This window comes from Trachemys scripta, chromosome 1 (assembly GCF_013100865.1).
Source record: "Trachemys scripta elegans isolate TJP31775 chromosome 1, CAS_Tse_1.0, whole genome shotgun sequence".
NCBI classification, from domain to species: domain Eukaryota; kingdom Metazoa; phylum Chordata; order Testudines; family Emydidae; genus Trachemys; species Trachemys scripta.
The window spans coordinates 84,716,244-84,733,631 of record NC_048298.1 but is presented as its reverse complement, the minus strand read 5'-3'; the positions used below and the strand labels follow the sequence as shown (position 1 = coordinate 84,733,631).

The 17,388-nt window shown below is 43.8% G+C and overlaps 1 protein-coding gene across 3 annotated transcripts in view; it reads right to left on the bottom strand.

Moving 5' to 3' along the window:
- The window catches only part of UTP20 (UTP20 small subunit processome component), an 83,317-nt gene that overhangs the window by 29,754 nt on the left and 36,175 nt on the right, over nucleotides 1-17,388 (bottom strand). For all 3 annotated transcript variants that reach the window (XR_004646158.1, XM_034773784.1, XM_034773794.1), the window contains 10 exons: nucleotides 13,896-14,039; nucleotides 10,409-10,488; nucleotides 8,453-8,685; nucleotides 6,535-6,679; nucleotides 4,479-4,566; nucleotides 3,070-3,213; nucleotides 2,371-2,421; nucleotides 2,119-2,271; nucleotides 1,280-1,435; nucleotides 169-309 (listed from right to left, as the gene is read on the bottom strand). Coding sequence is in view for 2 of the 3 variants with exons in the window: in XM_034773784.1 (XP_034629675.1) it covers nucleotides 169-309; nucleotides 1,280-1,435; nucleotides 2,119-2,271; nucleotides 2,371-2,421; nucleotides 3,070-3,213; nucleotides 4,479-4,566; nucleotides 6,535-6,679; nucleotides 8,453-8,685; nucleotides 10,409-10,488; nucleotides 13,896-14,039 (1,335 nt within the window). In the remaining variant the exon portion in view is untranslated. The remainder of the gene's footprint in view (nucleotides 1-168; nucleotides 310-1,279; nucleotides 1,436-2,118; nucleotides 2,272-2,370; nucleotides 2,422-3,069; nucleotides 3,214-4,478; nucleotides 4,567-6,534; nucleotides 6,680-8,452; nucleotides 8,686-10,408; nucleotides 10,489-13,895; nucleotides 14,040-17,388) is intronic.

Here is a 17,388-nt window from a genome sequence, read left to right as displayed (position 1 = left end):
AATTCATCACTGAAGTAACAAGGCACCCCGTCCCATTTTCAGAAGTAGTTGCGAATCTAAGTCCCATTTACTTTCAAAGAGTCTTATAAGCCTAAGTCAGTTTTGAAAATTTCACTCTGGAACAAATGCTAATGTTTTACAATGGAAAAGGAGCACACTGTGTTTTACCTGAATATGTTTCATGTTCTCAAAGAAATCCATCTCAGGATCATGACAGTCAGTTAGCTGGACCAAGTCTTGAAACTCTGGGTGCTTTGGAAAAGTTCGAATCAAGCAGGAAAGTAACGAAGTATAGTCTTGTTGAATGCTCTACAAACAGCAAGTGACCAGAGGTTAGCGTTGATAGGAAATGCAGTAATCCCTGGTGTAGAACAGCTAATCACGTCAATGCTACTTATAAACATGTTTGACACAGTCATGTCTTTTATTATTTGTTTAGTACAGATTATTTTAGTTTAGATTATTTTTGTGTACACTCCACAAAGCTAAACAAAGAAAATCCCTGCCCCAAAGGGCTACCTAGAGGAAAGTTAAGCTATGCGGGGAAATACAGAAAAGAGGGTGGGCTGTTTTTATTTTTTTAAGATTTAAATCCAAGAATACATTTTCTGTGCATTAAACCACTCCTGATTGCCATTACAATGGTAAAGATAATCAAACGTCTCATGGATTCTAATATCAGCACCACGACCCTATCAATTTCACGGCATAAGCCCTTCCTCGTGAAATCTGATCTCTCCCTTGTTGCTGGGAGCACCCCAGCAGGGGGATCCTAACTGCATGTCCCTGCCGGGCTGGGGAAGGACAGGACTTGTCCTTTCCTTGCACAGCCACTCTTGGAGGGAGATGAGACCCACCTCCGAGTGCCACCCACTGCTGCAGGAAGCTCCAGTGCTGGGCAGCAGCTCTGGAGGTTCCTGTAGCTGGAGGAGGCTTGTGGAGGTGGGTCCAATCTCCCCCTGCTGCTGCAAGAGCCCCAGCCAGCAGGCTCCAAAGCCCAAGTCCCTGCTGGGCTGGGGAGGGACAGGTCTTGTTCTTCCCTTGCAGGGCTGCTGGGGGTGGGAGGGGAGGGAGATGAGACCCACCTCCACGTACCTTTTGTGTTGGGACCCCCAGGGTTACAACACCCTGAAATTTCAGATGTAAACACCTGAAAATGTGAAACTGGCCCATTTTAAAACCCTCTGGCCATGAAATAGATCAAAATGGACCATAAATTTGGTAGGGCCCTAATCATCAGCATAACCAGAGGATAATCATTATGACCTCAAGTGCTTACCTCAGTCTTGCTCTTCAGTCCTTTTCTCAAAGACAGCAGGAGAGTGTGCTGGATTATTTCTTTGTATTCATCTTCTGTGTGGCTGATTTCTGCTATTCGATGGATAATACTGGTCAAGCACAGGCTGGCACTGTCACTTAAAGACATGTCCCCTAACTGAGATGGTAAAAAGAACATATCACATAAGTCTAGAAACAACACCACAATGGATGACTAAATCTCCATATTGCACCATGAGCTACAGCTTCAAAACTTGATTACCATTCTCCCCCTCCTCCACCCCAACACACCTGTTCAGAGAGAACATCTACTCTCCACAAGTCTAGACTGGGTGGTACCATTTGAAATATTATAACGATGCCCACCATGGATCCAGAAGTTATACAAAACTTCCTATCCCCTTCCCAGGAGAAGCTATGGACCAGATCCAATGGCCCGTTGAACTCAATGGAAAGACTCTCATTGGACTTCATTGAGTGTTAGAATGGGACCCATGTAGCTGCCACTGAGGGAAAAATCGCTTTTCAAGATTCCCAGTGTGCCTCTGTGGCTGTGCAGCCCAGACTCATCACAGAGGACCTTGGCTCTGTCCTGAAGAGGCACCTTCGGCCAGTGTTAGGCTCTTCGTATTCCTCTTGCTGCACTGTGCTTGCCTGTCAGAACATTCATAGAAAACGCAGCACGGACATCGCTAGGGAAGAGTCAAATCTTGGCTTTTGTGAAAAGGAAACCGTTTTACAGATGCTATTTCTTGGCACCAAAAACTAGCAAAAGAACTGGAAAGTAACATTAATTACACAAACCCTATGCTAACACAAGAGGAGAAACTTTCCACTAACCTGTATGGTGTAGAAACAGTTATGCATAACTGGAATAAGAAAGTTGATGTCCACTCTTTGCATTGCTTTGATCTGAGAAGTGATTGCTTGGAACGCTGACAAGCGAACATCAAAATTGATATCATCGAGATGTCGTTGATCAAAGGCATTCAACTAACAGAGACGAACAATAAATCATCAATTTAAAAGAATTTTTAAAAAATGATTCCACACAAACATTGAATAAAAAAGTAAACGAAAAAATGTACATACCTTAACTACCTCAGTAATGTATTTCAATTCACCTTCCAGATCAGATAAAGTCTAAAAAAAAAAAAAAGCAAAGTTAAAACCAAAATTAATTAAATCATATGCAGCAAATAAATACTAGAACCTTAGAGTCTCTTCCTGCTATAATTTGGAGCAGAATCAGGCTCTTAATTTTGGCTCCTTTAGAAAGTAGGTTAAAAAATTACAGGAGAGTGTGAAGGAGAGTAACTGACATTTTGTCATTTTAACACCAGTGCCTCTCCTCCTCGGATATCAAAGGTGCACATTTCTAATTTCTGGATCTATGCTGTATCTTTCACAGATTTCCTGCTGAAAACAAATGTAATGTGTGCCATTCCAGGGACAACAGCTTGGGTGATTCCTATCAAGCTGGGGTGGGGGAGTAAAAATAATATCTACTTCAGCAGTCAAAATCCATGTAGAGGATTCGTTATAGATAAGGTGCTCTTTGATTGGTTTAAAATGCAATAGATCTAAATAGATTTGCACATCAATCGGAATGCAGCAGGCCAAAACAGCTGTCAGGTACAATTATTTTTATTATACTAAATAACTTGATGTAGGTTTAAAGATCTATAAGTCTATATGGAACAATGCAGATGAATTTGCTTATGATTGTTCCTTATCTGTCAGAACTAGAAGGATAAGAAAATCACAGAAAGGCACTTAAAAATGTAATACCTGAAAAACCACACAGAGTGTCTGTCGAGATAATTTGTTCTGGATAACCGAAAACAGTTTTGCCAGAGGCTTAAGGAAGCTTGTGGGGTTTAAGCAATGCCGCAGCAAGTTCTGCACTGTCACCAGGATGTCAATCTCTGTATCCTGAAAGAAAGAGACAGTTGTTAGATCATTTAGTTTCCTTGAAAAGTGTCTCATGCCATAGTGTGATCTTAAGCTTTTGATTTGATTTATGCACATTACAAATATTAAATGAGAATTAGTGACTGGAAGCATACAATCAATTCCCTCATTACAGATTTCCTATAAGCACTTGGAGAAATAACTGTGTTTTAATTAGCTATTAATCACACAGTGTGAGCAGGTAAGACTAATCATGCCTATGGTGATTTCTTTTGGATCCTTTCTCGAATGAAAGGCAAGTAGGACTGGCAGAGCCTAGCAATGAAGTCTTTGTTAATCTGCTAGTCAAACAGCAGCATGTAGTTATACGGTCTTCCTAACGAAACTTTATACATTTCCTTATAGATTTGTAGATTTTCAGGCCAGAGAGACTATTATGATAATCTAGTCTGACCTCCTGTATAACACAGGCTATAGAATTTCACCAAGTAATTCCTACATCAAGCCCATAATTTCTAACTGAACTCCAGCACACCCTTTAGAAAGGCATCCATAGCTTGATTTAATGACTTGGGCCCGCAGCTGGATGGCCTGTGAACTTCATTCACCGGGGATGGAGTTTTGCTTTGAAAAATGAGGCTTAGCAAACAAGCGGGACCCTGTGTATAATACTATGTTACCTTTATCTCTCCTCTCACAATGTACTTATGCACCATTGGTGGATACCTGAAGGAATGTCAGACCTACTCAGGTGTGGGTTTATATTGCTCTTCAGTGGCTGCAACTGATGGATCACAGCAGCTCTAATATTGTCACAATAAGAAGTGAGAGTGTTTCATGGGCTCCTGCTACTTGGGAAATAAACTACATCTCAGTGGTGAGAATGGTCAAAGCATTAGAAATCACAGAAGTACTTCGGCAAATCTTCCCTTAGCAAAAGAAGGGGCACAACCACCTCAGCTATGTTTTCTCTTGCAAGACAACCACCGAGACGGATTCTGTTGGGGGAAGGCAGCTTAATATGACGGACTAGCCTGTGTGGGGAATAGAAGGGGGATTAAACAGAAGGCCTTTCCGGGACAAACATGGTGTTATCGTAGTCTTGCACATGGCACCAAGAGTTGCATTCTAGAAATATGCTATAGATTTTATTATTACACAGGTTCAAATGGTTAAGAATGACTGCAAGAACTCGCATGTAATTACTAGATTTTTAACTGCATCATAAAAATAATCCCATTTACTAAAGAAAATATATGTGTTTCACTGAAAGAATTAACACCTACCTGCACAATGCTACTCTGGTGAAGGAAAGGGAGGAGGAGGCTGATGAGTACAGAACTCTGACCTTTGTCCTGTATAAACTTGCTGATCCTACATTATTTAAAAAAAGGTTAATTTGTTAATCTTGCATCCGCATACTCACCCATACAAAGTGAACAGGGATTTCATAGGCTGCAATAAAGGCTGTGAAACTTTGGTGCTAGAACAGAAAATTATGTCAGCACATCCATTCTGAACCTGTTACAAGCTCAGGCCCTGATGCTGCCATTGGATCCATGTGAATGCACCCTTGAAGTCACATAGAGCCACTGACTTCAAAAGGACTCTCTGGGCATAAGGCCCGTACACTCAGAGGCAGGATCAGAGCCTCGAACATTTACATTAACAGTAGGATGCAATTTAGCTTTTAGGATGAATCGGGTGAAGAGAAGATTTTTTAAAGAGAATATTCAAATATCAAATGGGACCAGCCCATTTTAAATTGCACAAGGGTCAATTTTAAAACTAATCCCTAACATGTCACTGAGGGCCAAATTCTGCCTTCAGTCAGGTAGGAGTTGCCATACGAGGGCAGAATATGTCTCCTGTAAAACAGTCGTTAGTATTTTGAATTTTAAAAAGAATAAAAAACTAAACAATGTGGATTTGTTAAACTATTTTCCATAAAGATTTTTTCTGATCATTTTAATACATTTAAATAATGTCCTCAACACAAAGTTGTGTAACAGACAATCAATCAGTCCTGGGTAAGTTATCTGCCTGGATTAAAAAGTCCAATGACTCCCTTGTTTTACAGCCCTCACTGATTGTTCTTCGTCATTTGAAAGTACATTTAAACATGAAGTTTGAGACACAAATTGGTGAAAGGCAAGAAATTCAAAGTCAAGGCTGACATCTGCACTCAGACTACGATTTTGAATTTTCTACCTCTGGGAACAAAGGCCTTGATCTGGCAACTGGATCCACTCTGTGCCTGTGTGGATATGTACTCTGTATTTCTCCTTTGCTGGAAACACAGTATAACTGTTTGCCCTGTGAATTCATGATTTGTCTCCTACTTTGGGAAGAGAGTTACAAAGAACCCGACGTACAAGTTTACTGTATCCATGCAAGTCAGACTGCTGCAGCAACTTTTGACCACTTCAATATTTTTATAGCCCCAAGGGGAGCAGTCTCAGATTGCTCCTAGTATTAATATCTAGAGTGCCTGTCACAGGACGGGGTTCCCTCACCCTGGATTCTTACCGCAAACAGTCCTCATGCAAACCAGCAACAAGTTCAACGCCAACTGCTTTACTTAGTGTGCTATACAAGTACTTGTTTCCCTACCACATAAGGCTTTTACCTTCTCCCAAGGCACATAGCAAGAGGGGGGGGAGAAATCTCAGCGCTCAGGGTATGTCTACACTGCAGTGAGACATTCGCGGCTGGCCCGTGCCAGCTGAATTGAGTTCAAGCTAAGGGACCATTTACGTGTAGACATTTGGGCTCGGGTTGCAGCCTGAGTTCTGGGACCCTCTCACTTCACAAGATCCTACAGCCTGGGCTCCAACCCAAGCCCGAATGTCTACACAGCAATTAAACAGTCTCGCGAGCCTGAATCATCTGACTCGGCCCTGTCACGTTTTTTAACTGCAGCACAGACATACCCTCTGAGCTCCTGGGCTTCCCCGGCTCTTCCTTCCTGACTTCTCCAGGCCCCTCTTTTTGTCTCCTCAGCTGAGGAGCTGATTCACTTTGTTAATTCGTTAATCATCCAGTCCTTAACCAATTATCTCCTCATGGGGACACCCGCCAATGCACAGATAGTGTGTGTAGCCTAAGGCTGTCTCACCACTGTCACAGTGCCAGTTTCGCTTACGGACGCTTTTAAAATTCAGTCAGCAGTGATGGGAATTGACCACCAGTGACCTGGAAGTCGAGTGACAAGTTCACACGTTTTAAATGACTTGGTCACAACTAATTTAAATTCAAAGCAACTGCTTCTATATTTGCAGTCCATCCTGAGGTATCATTGTTTCAAAGCTTATCTCTTTTGAACCCTGAGGAATCACTTACTTGGAAAGAATGTTGAGCTCTTTGCTGACTTGCGCTCTAAACTTTTTCTTTTTCACCTTTTCTATATTTAACATGGTTTTGCTGAGATACTGAAGTACTGCAGGAACGTGAGGCAGAATTAACCGTGCACCCAAGCTGGGAGACTCTGTAATGGATACAAGGCGGTTACCAGGGCGTTTTATAGCAAAAAGGAGAGATCCAATTCTACACAAACATGGGGAAAACTATGAACTCAGAGGCCTGATGTTCAGAAGTGCTGAGCATCCTCCACTCCAAAGGAAGTCAACGGGAGCTGCAAGCACTCAATGCCTCTGAAAACCAGCTCTGCAGGAGTTTAAAATTCTATGTGACTGAAGGCTATTACAACTGCCCTCCTACCCCCAAAAAAACAAAAACCTCAAGAGCTCCCCTCCTCATTAGTTCACTAACAAGTCTGTGACACGAGGGCTTAGCCCAGGGGCGGGCAAACTTTTTGGCCTGAGGGCCGCATCGGGTTTCCCAAGTTGTATGGAGGGACAGTTAGCAGAGGCTGTGCCTCCCCCGAACAGCCAGGCATGGCCCGGCCCCTGCCCCCTATCCGACCCCCTCTGCTTCTCACCCCCTGATGGCCCCCCCGGGACTCCTGCCCCATCCAACTCCCCCTGTTCACTGATGCCCCCCCGAACCCCTACCCCATCCACACCCCCTGCTCCCTAACCACCCCCAGAACCCCCTCCCCTTAACTGCCCCCCACCGCCCCATCCAACCCCCTCTCTCCTTCCTGACTGCCCCTCCCCTTCCCAGGACTGCTGCCCTCATTCAACCCCCGTTCCCTGCCCTCTGACCGCCCCGACCCCTATCCACACCCCTGCCCACCACCCCAAACTCCCCTGCCCAATATCCTACCTCCTCTGCTCCCTGCCCCCTTACCGTGCTGCCTGGAGCACCAGTGGCTGGCAGTGCTACAGCTGTGCTGCCCAGAGCACCAGGACAGGCAGCCACGCCACCCAGTTGGAGCCAGCCACGCCGCCATGCAGCACAGAGCACCGGGTCAGGCCGGGCTCTGCAGCTGCGCTGCCTGACAGGAGCTTGCCACCCTGCCGCCCAAAGCACTGCGCCAGCAGCACAGTGAGCTGATGCTGTGGGGGAGGAGGAACAGCAGGGGAGGGGCCAGGAGCTAGCCTCCCAGGGCAGGAGCTGGGCCAGATGTAGCCCGCGGACCATAGTTTGCCCACCTCTGGCTTAGCCAGTCTCTTGCATTGTGATCCAGTGGACAGAGCCCTAGACTGGGAAATCTAGAGACTGTTCTAGTCCCAGTTCTGACAGTGACCTGTTGTGTGATCTTGTGCAAATCAATTCCCCACTCTAAGCCTCAGTTTCCCCATCTGTACCAAGGGGATAACAATCCCTGCCTTCCTTTGTCATGGCTTTGAGAGCAACTGCTGAAAAAGAGCTAACCAATGTTAAAGGAAGTGCACGGTCACCTTCTGCCTGTTACTGCAGGCGAAGGGTAAAGGTGATGAACCTCAAGTCTTTATTGCAAGGGAGTGCCAATTAAAATGAATGGCAATGAGTATATGGCTGGGTGAATTTATTTTTCAAGAAAAAAATTAAGTGGACGTTTGTGCAAATCACTTGTCCTAATTGCCAAGGCTGCCCTCTAGGTTATAACTTAACCAAGGGCGTGCGCCCATTACTATGAACGTTCTCCCCATCCCCTCTAACAGAGAATAAACCTTTCTGGGCCCTGGCACACAAATAAGGAACCTGTCTGCACGCGGATGAATTAACGTGCTAAGGGAAGACAAGCCTTAGCAGGGAATTTTCCTTCTAAAAAGACATTCTTGCCAAAGGCGCAGAACATCCCATCAGGATCCAAAAACCTCCACTCATGCTTACAGTTGAGTTCCTCCCCCTTTGGATTACTATTCATTCATACCTTCTGTCATTCCATCGGTGTCAGATTCTATACAAACGCAGTCAGCCACTGTCAAGCTGGAAACCAGGTCTGTGGGTTCAAAATCGGGACTGTTGAGGAGGTTGTCAGCCACATCCATCACAACACCAGCTGTTGCCTCGCAGAGATTCTTGGCGGACAGCAGAGCAAAGACATTCAACAGTGTATCGTATTCTGGGTGCCCTGGTCTCTGCTTGGCCAGCAAAGGGAAATACCTGCGTAACAGACACAGAACAAGAAAAATTCACAGTTCACTTTTTTTTTTTTTTTAATTAAAACTTTTACAAACATTTTCTCCATAAAGTCACATACAAAAAGACTGAAGGTAAAGAGATGTTCTTCCACCTTCTGGGGGATTCCATTAAAAAGGAAAAATTCTTATGAGTCAAGACCAGTTTAGTACATAAACAGAAAATACATTCTTCATTTCTGACAACGGTAAATCTTGAGGTAAGCACTGAAATACTATGGTGATGGGACCAAATGAGAGTAGGTGGGGAGTTAAATGTCCACGGTGAAATCCGGGCCCTATTGACTTCAGTAGAGCCAGGATTTCACCCCAGGTATCTAAAGGCCAACTCCTTCTGACTCATTTTATAATATATCTGAGCTGCATCCAATTTACACACGTTATTCTGTAAATGAATAGTAAACAGGGATCTAGCGGACACTATAGAACATTAACAAACCAATACAGTTCAAAGGGGAAGGACACAAGATTTTTATTTAAAACTGGATTGGCTACCACTTTCCATTAACTCATCCCTCTCCCCTCAAAATCTGAGCTAGATGTTGGCTACAAACCTGCCTGGCTGTTCATGTGTGGGGAAAATGGCCTGATATTTACGGAGAATAATCTCCAAAAATTGGAAAGATCGGGAGTTGCATTTGGATTATTAGAGTCATAGTCTGGGGACAGAGGGGTCTTGACATAACATAGCTATAGTTATTTTATACCCTGTTTATTCCTGGGGGAAATAAATCAGAATTAAGACCCCAGTCCTGCGAACGCTTAGGTAAATGTTTAATTTTTGAGCATGCAAATCATCCCATTGACAAGACAATTGGTAATAGGACTACTCATGCATTTGAAGTTAACCACATGCGTATGCGTCTGCACAGTTGAGGCCCAAGTTTCTACTTACATTGTCAGAAAACGTAACTGAAAATCGAAGTCCACCACTTAAAATAGAGTGGCTGGAACTCAGGTATTTGGTACATTTCCTATTGTACACTTCTTCCCCTCAGGCTCAATACCCTATGTAAAATACTGTTAAGCAATAACATGAAAGTATAGTATTACACTCCTTAAAAAAAAAAAAAAAAAAAGCAAGCACAGCTGCTTGGTTCAGTGGATACAGCCTAGACTGGGGAGCCTGGAGACCTGGATTCTAGTCCAGGTGCTCTCACTGACCTGTTTTAGACCTTGTGCAAATCAATTCCCCACTCTGAGATTCTATTTCCCCATATGTACCAAAGGAATAACGACACTGTCCTTTGTCATGGCTTTGTGAGCTACGATGAAAAAGATCTAAATAACATTAAATGAAGTGCACAATCACCTTCTTTAATGGTGAGAGTAATTAACCAATGGAACAATTTACCCAGGGTTGCGGTGGATTCTCCATCGCTGACCATTTTAAAATCAAGATTGGATGTTTTTCTAAAAGATCTGCTCTAGGAATTATTTTGAGGAAGTTCTCTGGCCCGGATTATACAGGAGGTCAGACTAAGTGATCATAATGATCCTTTCTGGCCTTGGGATCTATGAAGTTTACATGCTGATAAAAATACTGCTCTTTACAGCTATTTTGTATCCAATAACTTCTTTGAGGGTGCAAGGAGGAATAATGTGTGACTATCTGTCTTTCCGTGGTGTGCGTTATTCACAGCAGACACTATGCATTCATCTTGCTTCTCCCCAAAGGAAAAGTTTACCTGGGATTCTTGCTCCAGATGTGAATGAGTTTGAGTAACAGAGTAGGAGAATACTGGCTCTCAGAAGCGAGTCTGCTGATCTAGAAGACAAAGAGGATAAATCACAAAACAGTGTGACCACGCATCACTATTTAAAACATCAAATTTGACAGAAAACAAAGTTTAAAGAATTCTCTGTGAACGATAAATTATCTTCACAAAAAAAAAAAAAATCACTGCTCACTTTCTAATCCCTTCAATACTGCTGATAGCTACTAATGGAGCATCTTTTGTTACACCTTAAAAGCTTGAAAACAAAATTATCCCACCTGCTATTTTTGTCCTTCACTTGGGTGTTATTTTCCCTCCCCTTGTGCTTTGCACACAGCTGCAGCCAAAGTGACGGTCTCACACTTATATTCCTGTCTGCAGCAGGATCAGCAGCATCAATCTGACTGAAAACGCCTCTGTTACGTGTTGGCTGCTACTGAGCAGCCAGGAGATCGTCCACGTTCTTCCGGTTTAATGCACCAGGATGGTAAGAGTGGGGTTTAGGGTTGCTCAGTCTGCACTGCAGATTGGACTGTGTAAAACTGAAATTGAGGCAATGGTGGGGAACAGATCTACCGGTAAGTCTCAGAAAGCTTGTTCAGTTGCCCAAAATGATTGAGTGCCCCACGGCTCTGTATAAACCAGCACTTTTCTGAACATATCAGAAACAAAGGCATCTTTAATGCAATCCTATGGCAAGCAAGTCTGCTATGCTGACTACTACCACCAAGTCCCAGTAGTAGATTTTTGTGCAGTTAACATTAGGAAACTCCAATTCCAAGCACAAAAGGATTAGAATTCTCCCTCCTCCCGCATCATCTCACAAGCCTCATGGTGTTTCACAGCCTTTAAAATAATGCACAAAATCAAATGAGTCTTCTGCAAAAAATATCTCCGAGAGAGGATCAATGGCTGAAATTCCCCTAGAGGGAGCTACTGGATTATTTTTGGAGCCGGTATCCTATCGTATAGTGCTGCTCTCTGGAGGTAGGTCTACACTGCAGTTAGACACTGACAGAGGCCCGTGCCAGCTGACTTAGGCTCACAGGATTCAGGCTAAGAGGCTGTTTAATTGCAGTGCAGGCATTAAGGCCTAGCCCAAGCTCTGGGTCCCTCCCACCTCTCAGGGTCCCAGATCCCAGGCTCCAGTCTGAGCCTGAATGTCTACACTGCAGTTAAACAGCCTCTTAGCCTGAGCCCCATGAGCCTGAGTCAACTAGCACAGGCCAGCTGTGGGTTTTTAATTACAGTGTGGACATCCCTGGGATACACTAGGTCATGCAGGAAATGAGCATTATTTCTTTAAACCAGTTATCATTCCTATTTACAGAAATTATACAGCATTGTCAAATGGGACCAGTCTTATTCAACATATTCATAAACGATCAGGAAAAAAGGGTAAACAGGGAGGTGGCAAAATCTGCAGATGATACAAAACTACTCAAGATAGTTAAGTCCAAAGCAGACTGCAAAGAGCTACGAAAGGATCTCACAAAACTGGGTGACTGGGCAACAAAATGGCAGATGAAATTCAATGTTGATAAATTCAAAGTAATGCACATTGGAAAACATAATCCCAACTGTACATATAAAATGATGGGGTCTAAATTAGCTGTTACTGCTCAAGAAAGAGATCTTAGGAGTCATTGTGGATAGTTCTCTGAAAACATCTACTCAATGTGCAGCAGCAGTCAAAAAAGCGAACAGAATGTTGGGAATCGTTAAGACTATCATTAAGATAGATAATAAGACTGAAAATATCATATTGCCTCCATATAAATCCATGGTACGCCCACATCCTGAATACTGCGTGAAGAGGTGGTCTCCCCATCTCAAAAAAGATATAGTTGAATTGGAAAAGGTTCAGACAAGGGCAACACAAGGCACAGTCAACCTTTGAAACCCTTTGCCTGGGGATGTTGTGAAGGCCAAGACTGTAACAGGCGTCAAAAAAGAACTAGATAAATTCATGGAGGATAGGTCCCTCAATGGCTAATAGCCAGGATGGGCAGGGACGGTGTCCCTAGCCTCTGTTTGCCAGAAGCTGGGAATGTTCTGTTAATTCCCTCTGGGGCACCTGGCACTGGCCACTATCGGAAGACAGGATACTGGGCTAGATGGACCTTTGGTCTGACCCAGTTATGGCCATTCTTATGTACACAGTGCTTTCCAAACACAATGCTCCGAGACACTGATTCAGCAAAGCATTTAATCACATCCTGAATTGAGGCACGTGCTTTGACTTCTATGGAACTTTGCTGAATCGAAGTCTTCGTTTCCCAATGCTGGGATAGCTGGGGGCATAGAAAGAGAGAGCTGAAAGGCTAAGAGAGACAATAAACCAAAATTCTCTTCTACCTAATCAACTGAGGTGCAAGGTTATGTGCTTTGCATACAGCTAGTTCATCTGTCATTTGGCCACATGTAAGGTGCCATACAGGTAGATGAAAGAAACATGGAAGGAATAAGCAAGCAAAATGAACAAAAATGGATGAAGGGGGCATATTATAGGTTAAGACTGACCACAGAACAAGAACAGCTAGCCCACCAAGGTACTGTTTGATACTATTTAGATGTTTTTCAAGTGTAAATATTCAGGCATTTTAGATTAGACAGATTAGGCACATAACAGATACCAACAGTACAATTTTGTTCCCCAAGAAGCGTCAGAACAGTGCCTTCAATGGTAAAAGAAGAGAGATACAGTTTTAACTTGATTCAGATTAATCTTAAGTATTTTTGATTATGGCTTGAATGTAGAAGCAGCCCCAGCATTAATCAGATGCTTGACCCTCTTATTAAGACCCAAGATCGGCCCTTCACACACGTAATACAAGCAAATGAAATTAGAGATTTCTAGGCAGAAAGTGTTAAAATTATCTAGTATTCAGGTTAAAAAAAAAAAAAAAGAGTTTCTATACATCTGGATATAATGCTTAAATTATCCAAAAGTACAACGTTTGGTTTAAAAAGTCATACAAAACATATAGTACATAATCTGCAGTATCCCAAATTAAGGTTAATACATTTAATGATATAGTTTAAATACCAGCATCCAAATATTCGGATGCATCACTCATAAAAAGCAAGTACACCTCTACCCCGATATAACGCTGTCCTCAGGAGCCAAAAAAATCTTACCGCGTTATAGGTGAAACCGCGTTATATCGAACTTGCTTTGATCCGCCGGAGTGCGTAGCCCTGCCCTCCTCCTCCCCCCCCCCAGAGCGCTGCTTTACTGCGTTATATCCAAATTCGTGTTATATCAGGTCGCGTTATATCATGGTAGAGGTATATAGCGATGAGTGTAGATTGTCCCACAATAATTGAGAATTTAGGATAGGTTGTCCCACGTATATACAATTAATCAGAGAAGTATTTCAATCTCTTTCCAGACTTTGCTTATCTTTACATATTATATAACTCCGAATAAAATGTATTATTCTGTCAACATTACCTGGGGCCATATCACTGCCTCAAAAATGGCATCAATCTCGCCCACTGTAAAGCGGTAGGTCTCAAAATCAGAAAAAAACTCAGCTACAAGTTTGATCCCAAGACGCCTCAAATTTTTCAGTGGGTTAATAAACCTTAGCTGGATCTGGAAAAAATAAAGACAAACATACCTATTCTTGCTGCAATACACAACAAGCTAGTTACCCTGCAATGAAATACTGTATTTAATCAATATGGATATGAGGGACTCTTGCTTGAACTACTGCACTGTTTCCTCCTGTTTTCTACCGTGAACAAGTTACCGTTACCTTGTAAAGATGATTTTAACTTTCTGACTAAGGTCCCAATCCTGCACCAAGTCACAAGGCTTAACAGAGACTCTGCACGGGCACGAGAGCCTACTCGCACATAGCTCGCTGAAGGACTGAGGCCAAAACCGCTGTAAGCGGATACTACAGCTCTTAGCACTGCCCTTAATAGATCTAATACCCCAGTCCCAATATTCAAACAGTACCACTTTACACATCTTCAAAAGCGGTGGTATTTGACCCTGTCTCAATTAGCAGCCAAGTACAGAATAACTTATTGCTACAGAGAGCAATCATATGAAGTCAGAGAAATGGGGACCCTATTTCTAGATACATTTGAATAAAAAAATATTGAGATGGTTCAAGGAATGCCAAACCTCCATGCCGCCCAACCCCTCCTCTTTTTCCCATGTCCCCTCCTTCCCTCCTCCTTTACATCGGTTACCCCACCCTAACATGCCATGTCTATGTAGCATTGCCTGGTCTTGCAGTGTTGACAAACTGTAAAATCTTGCAATTGCATAATTCTATTGGAGCGCACATACATTTTTTTGGTACTTTTCTTTGTCTGTTTCTGTATGAAAATATATTAAATAAATTACCCCCCCCACCGTCCCCCAAAAAGCACAACCAAAACCAGTGACCAAAGGTGAGTTTCCTCTTAGCACATGAAAACGTGCTTAGAGGAGAGAGAGGAATCTGGCAAAGACAGAGTGAGGGGAGGGCTAGAATGTAGTAACAAGACTTACGCTACCCATGCATTTAACGTTAACCACGTTACATTCTCTAGCTTTCCTTAGGGAAGATATTCAACAGGCTAATCAGGCATCTGTTTATAATATTACAGCCTTTTCTGCTGGACTCCTCTGGGAGGGCTACACTTACGGCGACATGAGGAGTACAGACACTGCATGCCTCCCTAGCATGGGTATAAACAGCAGGGCAGATGGCAAGGCTCTGCTTAGGTGAGTGGAATATAGACACACCAGGACCCTGTGGATACGTACCCTACACGGCTCTCTGCACACCCATGCAGTGCCTCCCCTGTCTACAATGCTATTTTTACCAGTGTAGCATCCCGCTGCTTCCCCCTGCCAGAGCCTTTCACTGTCACACGTAGCTACACACTGCAACGAGTGTGGCTGCAGCCTGCCTTTTGCTGCGGTGTGTAGCTACATGTACCCTACACGCCACAAAGCATAGACAAGGTACTCTAGGTAACACTTTCAAAAGCTCCTAAGTGACTTAGAAACTACTACTACTTCCTCTTATCCCACCATCTAGGGTCGGCTCACCACGCAAACATCTGCCATCTTCGTCTGTCCGAGGCAGCACTAAGGTCCATCAGCTTACCATCTTCTTTGATGCAATCCACCATCGCTTCCTCGGGGTTTCTTTCCTACCATCCTCTCCTGCCACACCATCTTCCCCAGGTCCTCTTCATTCACTCTGTATGTCTGAACTAGCAAAGTTTCACTTCCTGGATTTTGTCAGCCACATCACGGACTGAGACTTCCATCCTACCGCTTTCATATCACAATCCATCCCTTCTTGGGACTATATTGCACAAAGACATCTCATCTCGAACATCTTCAGGCGTTGAACTTGCCGTCTCTTTACTGCCCATGCTTCTGCACAATACAGCACTGCGGGGCACACCATTGTTACATACAGTTGGGCTTTCAGTGTCAGTGAGATGTTATTCCACTGTCTTCCAGAATTCCCCGGTCTGGACTGTATCTCGCATTCATGCTCACTGTCATCCACAACCCAGCTGTCCAGATACCTGAACTGCTCGGTCTGGTTTAGTCATACTCCATTAATCTCTATATTCAGTTTCCCCGAGGCACATCTACCGACTCATATTACCTCGGTCTTAGTCATATCCATTTTCTTCCCATGCCAGCTTATCTGGCCATACCACTGATTTACTCTTTACTCTAGCTCTTTTTCTGAGGACACACTTATAGCTATGTCATCTGCATATAGCAGCTTCTCACCTTTCCCATTGAGATCTTCCATCAACATGATAAACAGCAGCAGACTAAGGGCCCCAGGTGCAGTCAGACTTACACGTCAAAAGAGCTGGTCATTCCAAAACATGTTCAGATCGCTGTTTTAGGTGATATTAAATCCTCAGACATGCCATATTTCCTCAGCACTAGTGTGAGCATCTTTCTGTCCACGCTATACTATGCCTTTTCTAGGGCTCTAAGTGCCCAGAAGTGATCCTGTTGGTACTTAACTGCCTCTCGATCACTTGCTGAATTACAAACACGGCATCTGTGGTTCCTCATCCTCTCCTAAAGCTGAGTTGTTCTTGAATGAGGACGGGTTCCAGCATTCTCCTAATCCTAGCATCCAAGACGTGTTCCAGTACTTTCATTCAACGTAACAGTAACTTTATCCTTCAACAGTTTCCACATTCGTGGACGCTCCCCTGTTTATGTACTTAGACCAAGACAGACCAGCAGAAATCTTTGGATATTCACATATCTTGCCATATGGCTTTAACCCAAGGGTCAGCAACCTTCGACACGTGGCCCATCAGGGTAACCCACTGGCAGGCCACAAGACATTTTATGTTGACCATCTACAGGCCTAGCCCCCTGCAGCTCCCAGTTGCCGCAGTTCGCTGTTCCCAACCAACGGGAACTGCAGGAAGCGGCGGCCAGCATGTCTCTGCAGCCCACGCCGCTTCCCGCAACTCCCATTGGCCAGGAACGGCGAACCGCGGCCACTGGGAGCTGCGGGGGGCCATGCCTATGGATGGTCAATGTAAACAAAACGTCTCATGGCCTGCCAGCCGATTACCCTGATGGGCTGTGTGCTGAAGCTTGCTGACCCACTCTGTTCATCCATTTTATGCCTCTCTCACACAGGACTTTCTCCAGGTCCGCTGTCACTTCATCGGTCCTACCACCTCACTGTTCTTCATTATCCGGACTGCATTTCTCACCTTCCTCCATTGTGTCAGAGTCAGGCACCACATTAGGATATTGGCAACTCTTCCAAAAAGGGGTTTGCCTCATTTAAGAGACTCTCAAATTATTGTTTCCATCTCACCTTCATTTTTTCAGGTGTTACTAGCAGTTTCTCCTGGTCATCATTTAGAAATGGTGCTGCAATACCATCCTCCTTCCCTTTGTATCTGATTTTTGCAATGCTATAGATCTTTTGGCCAGC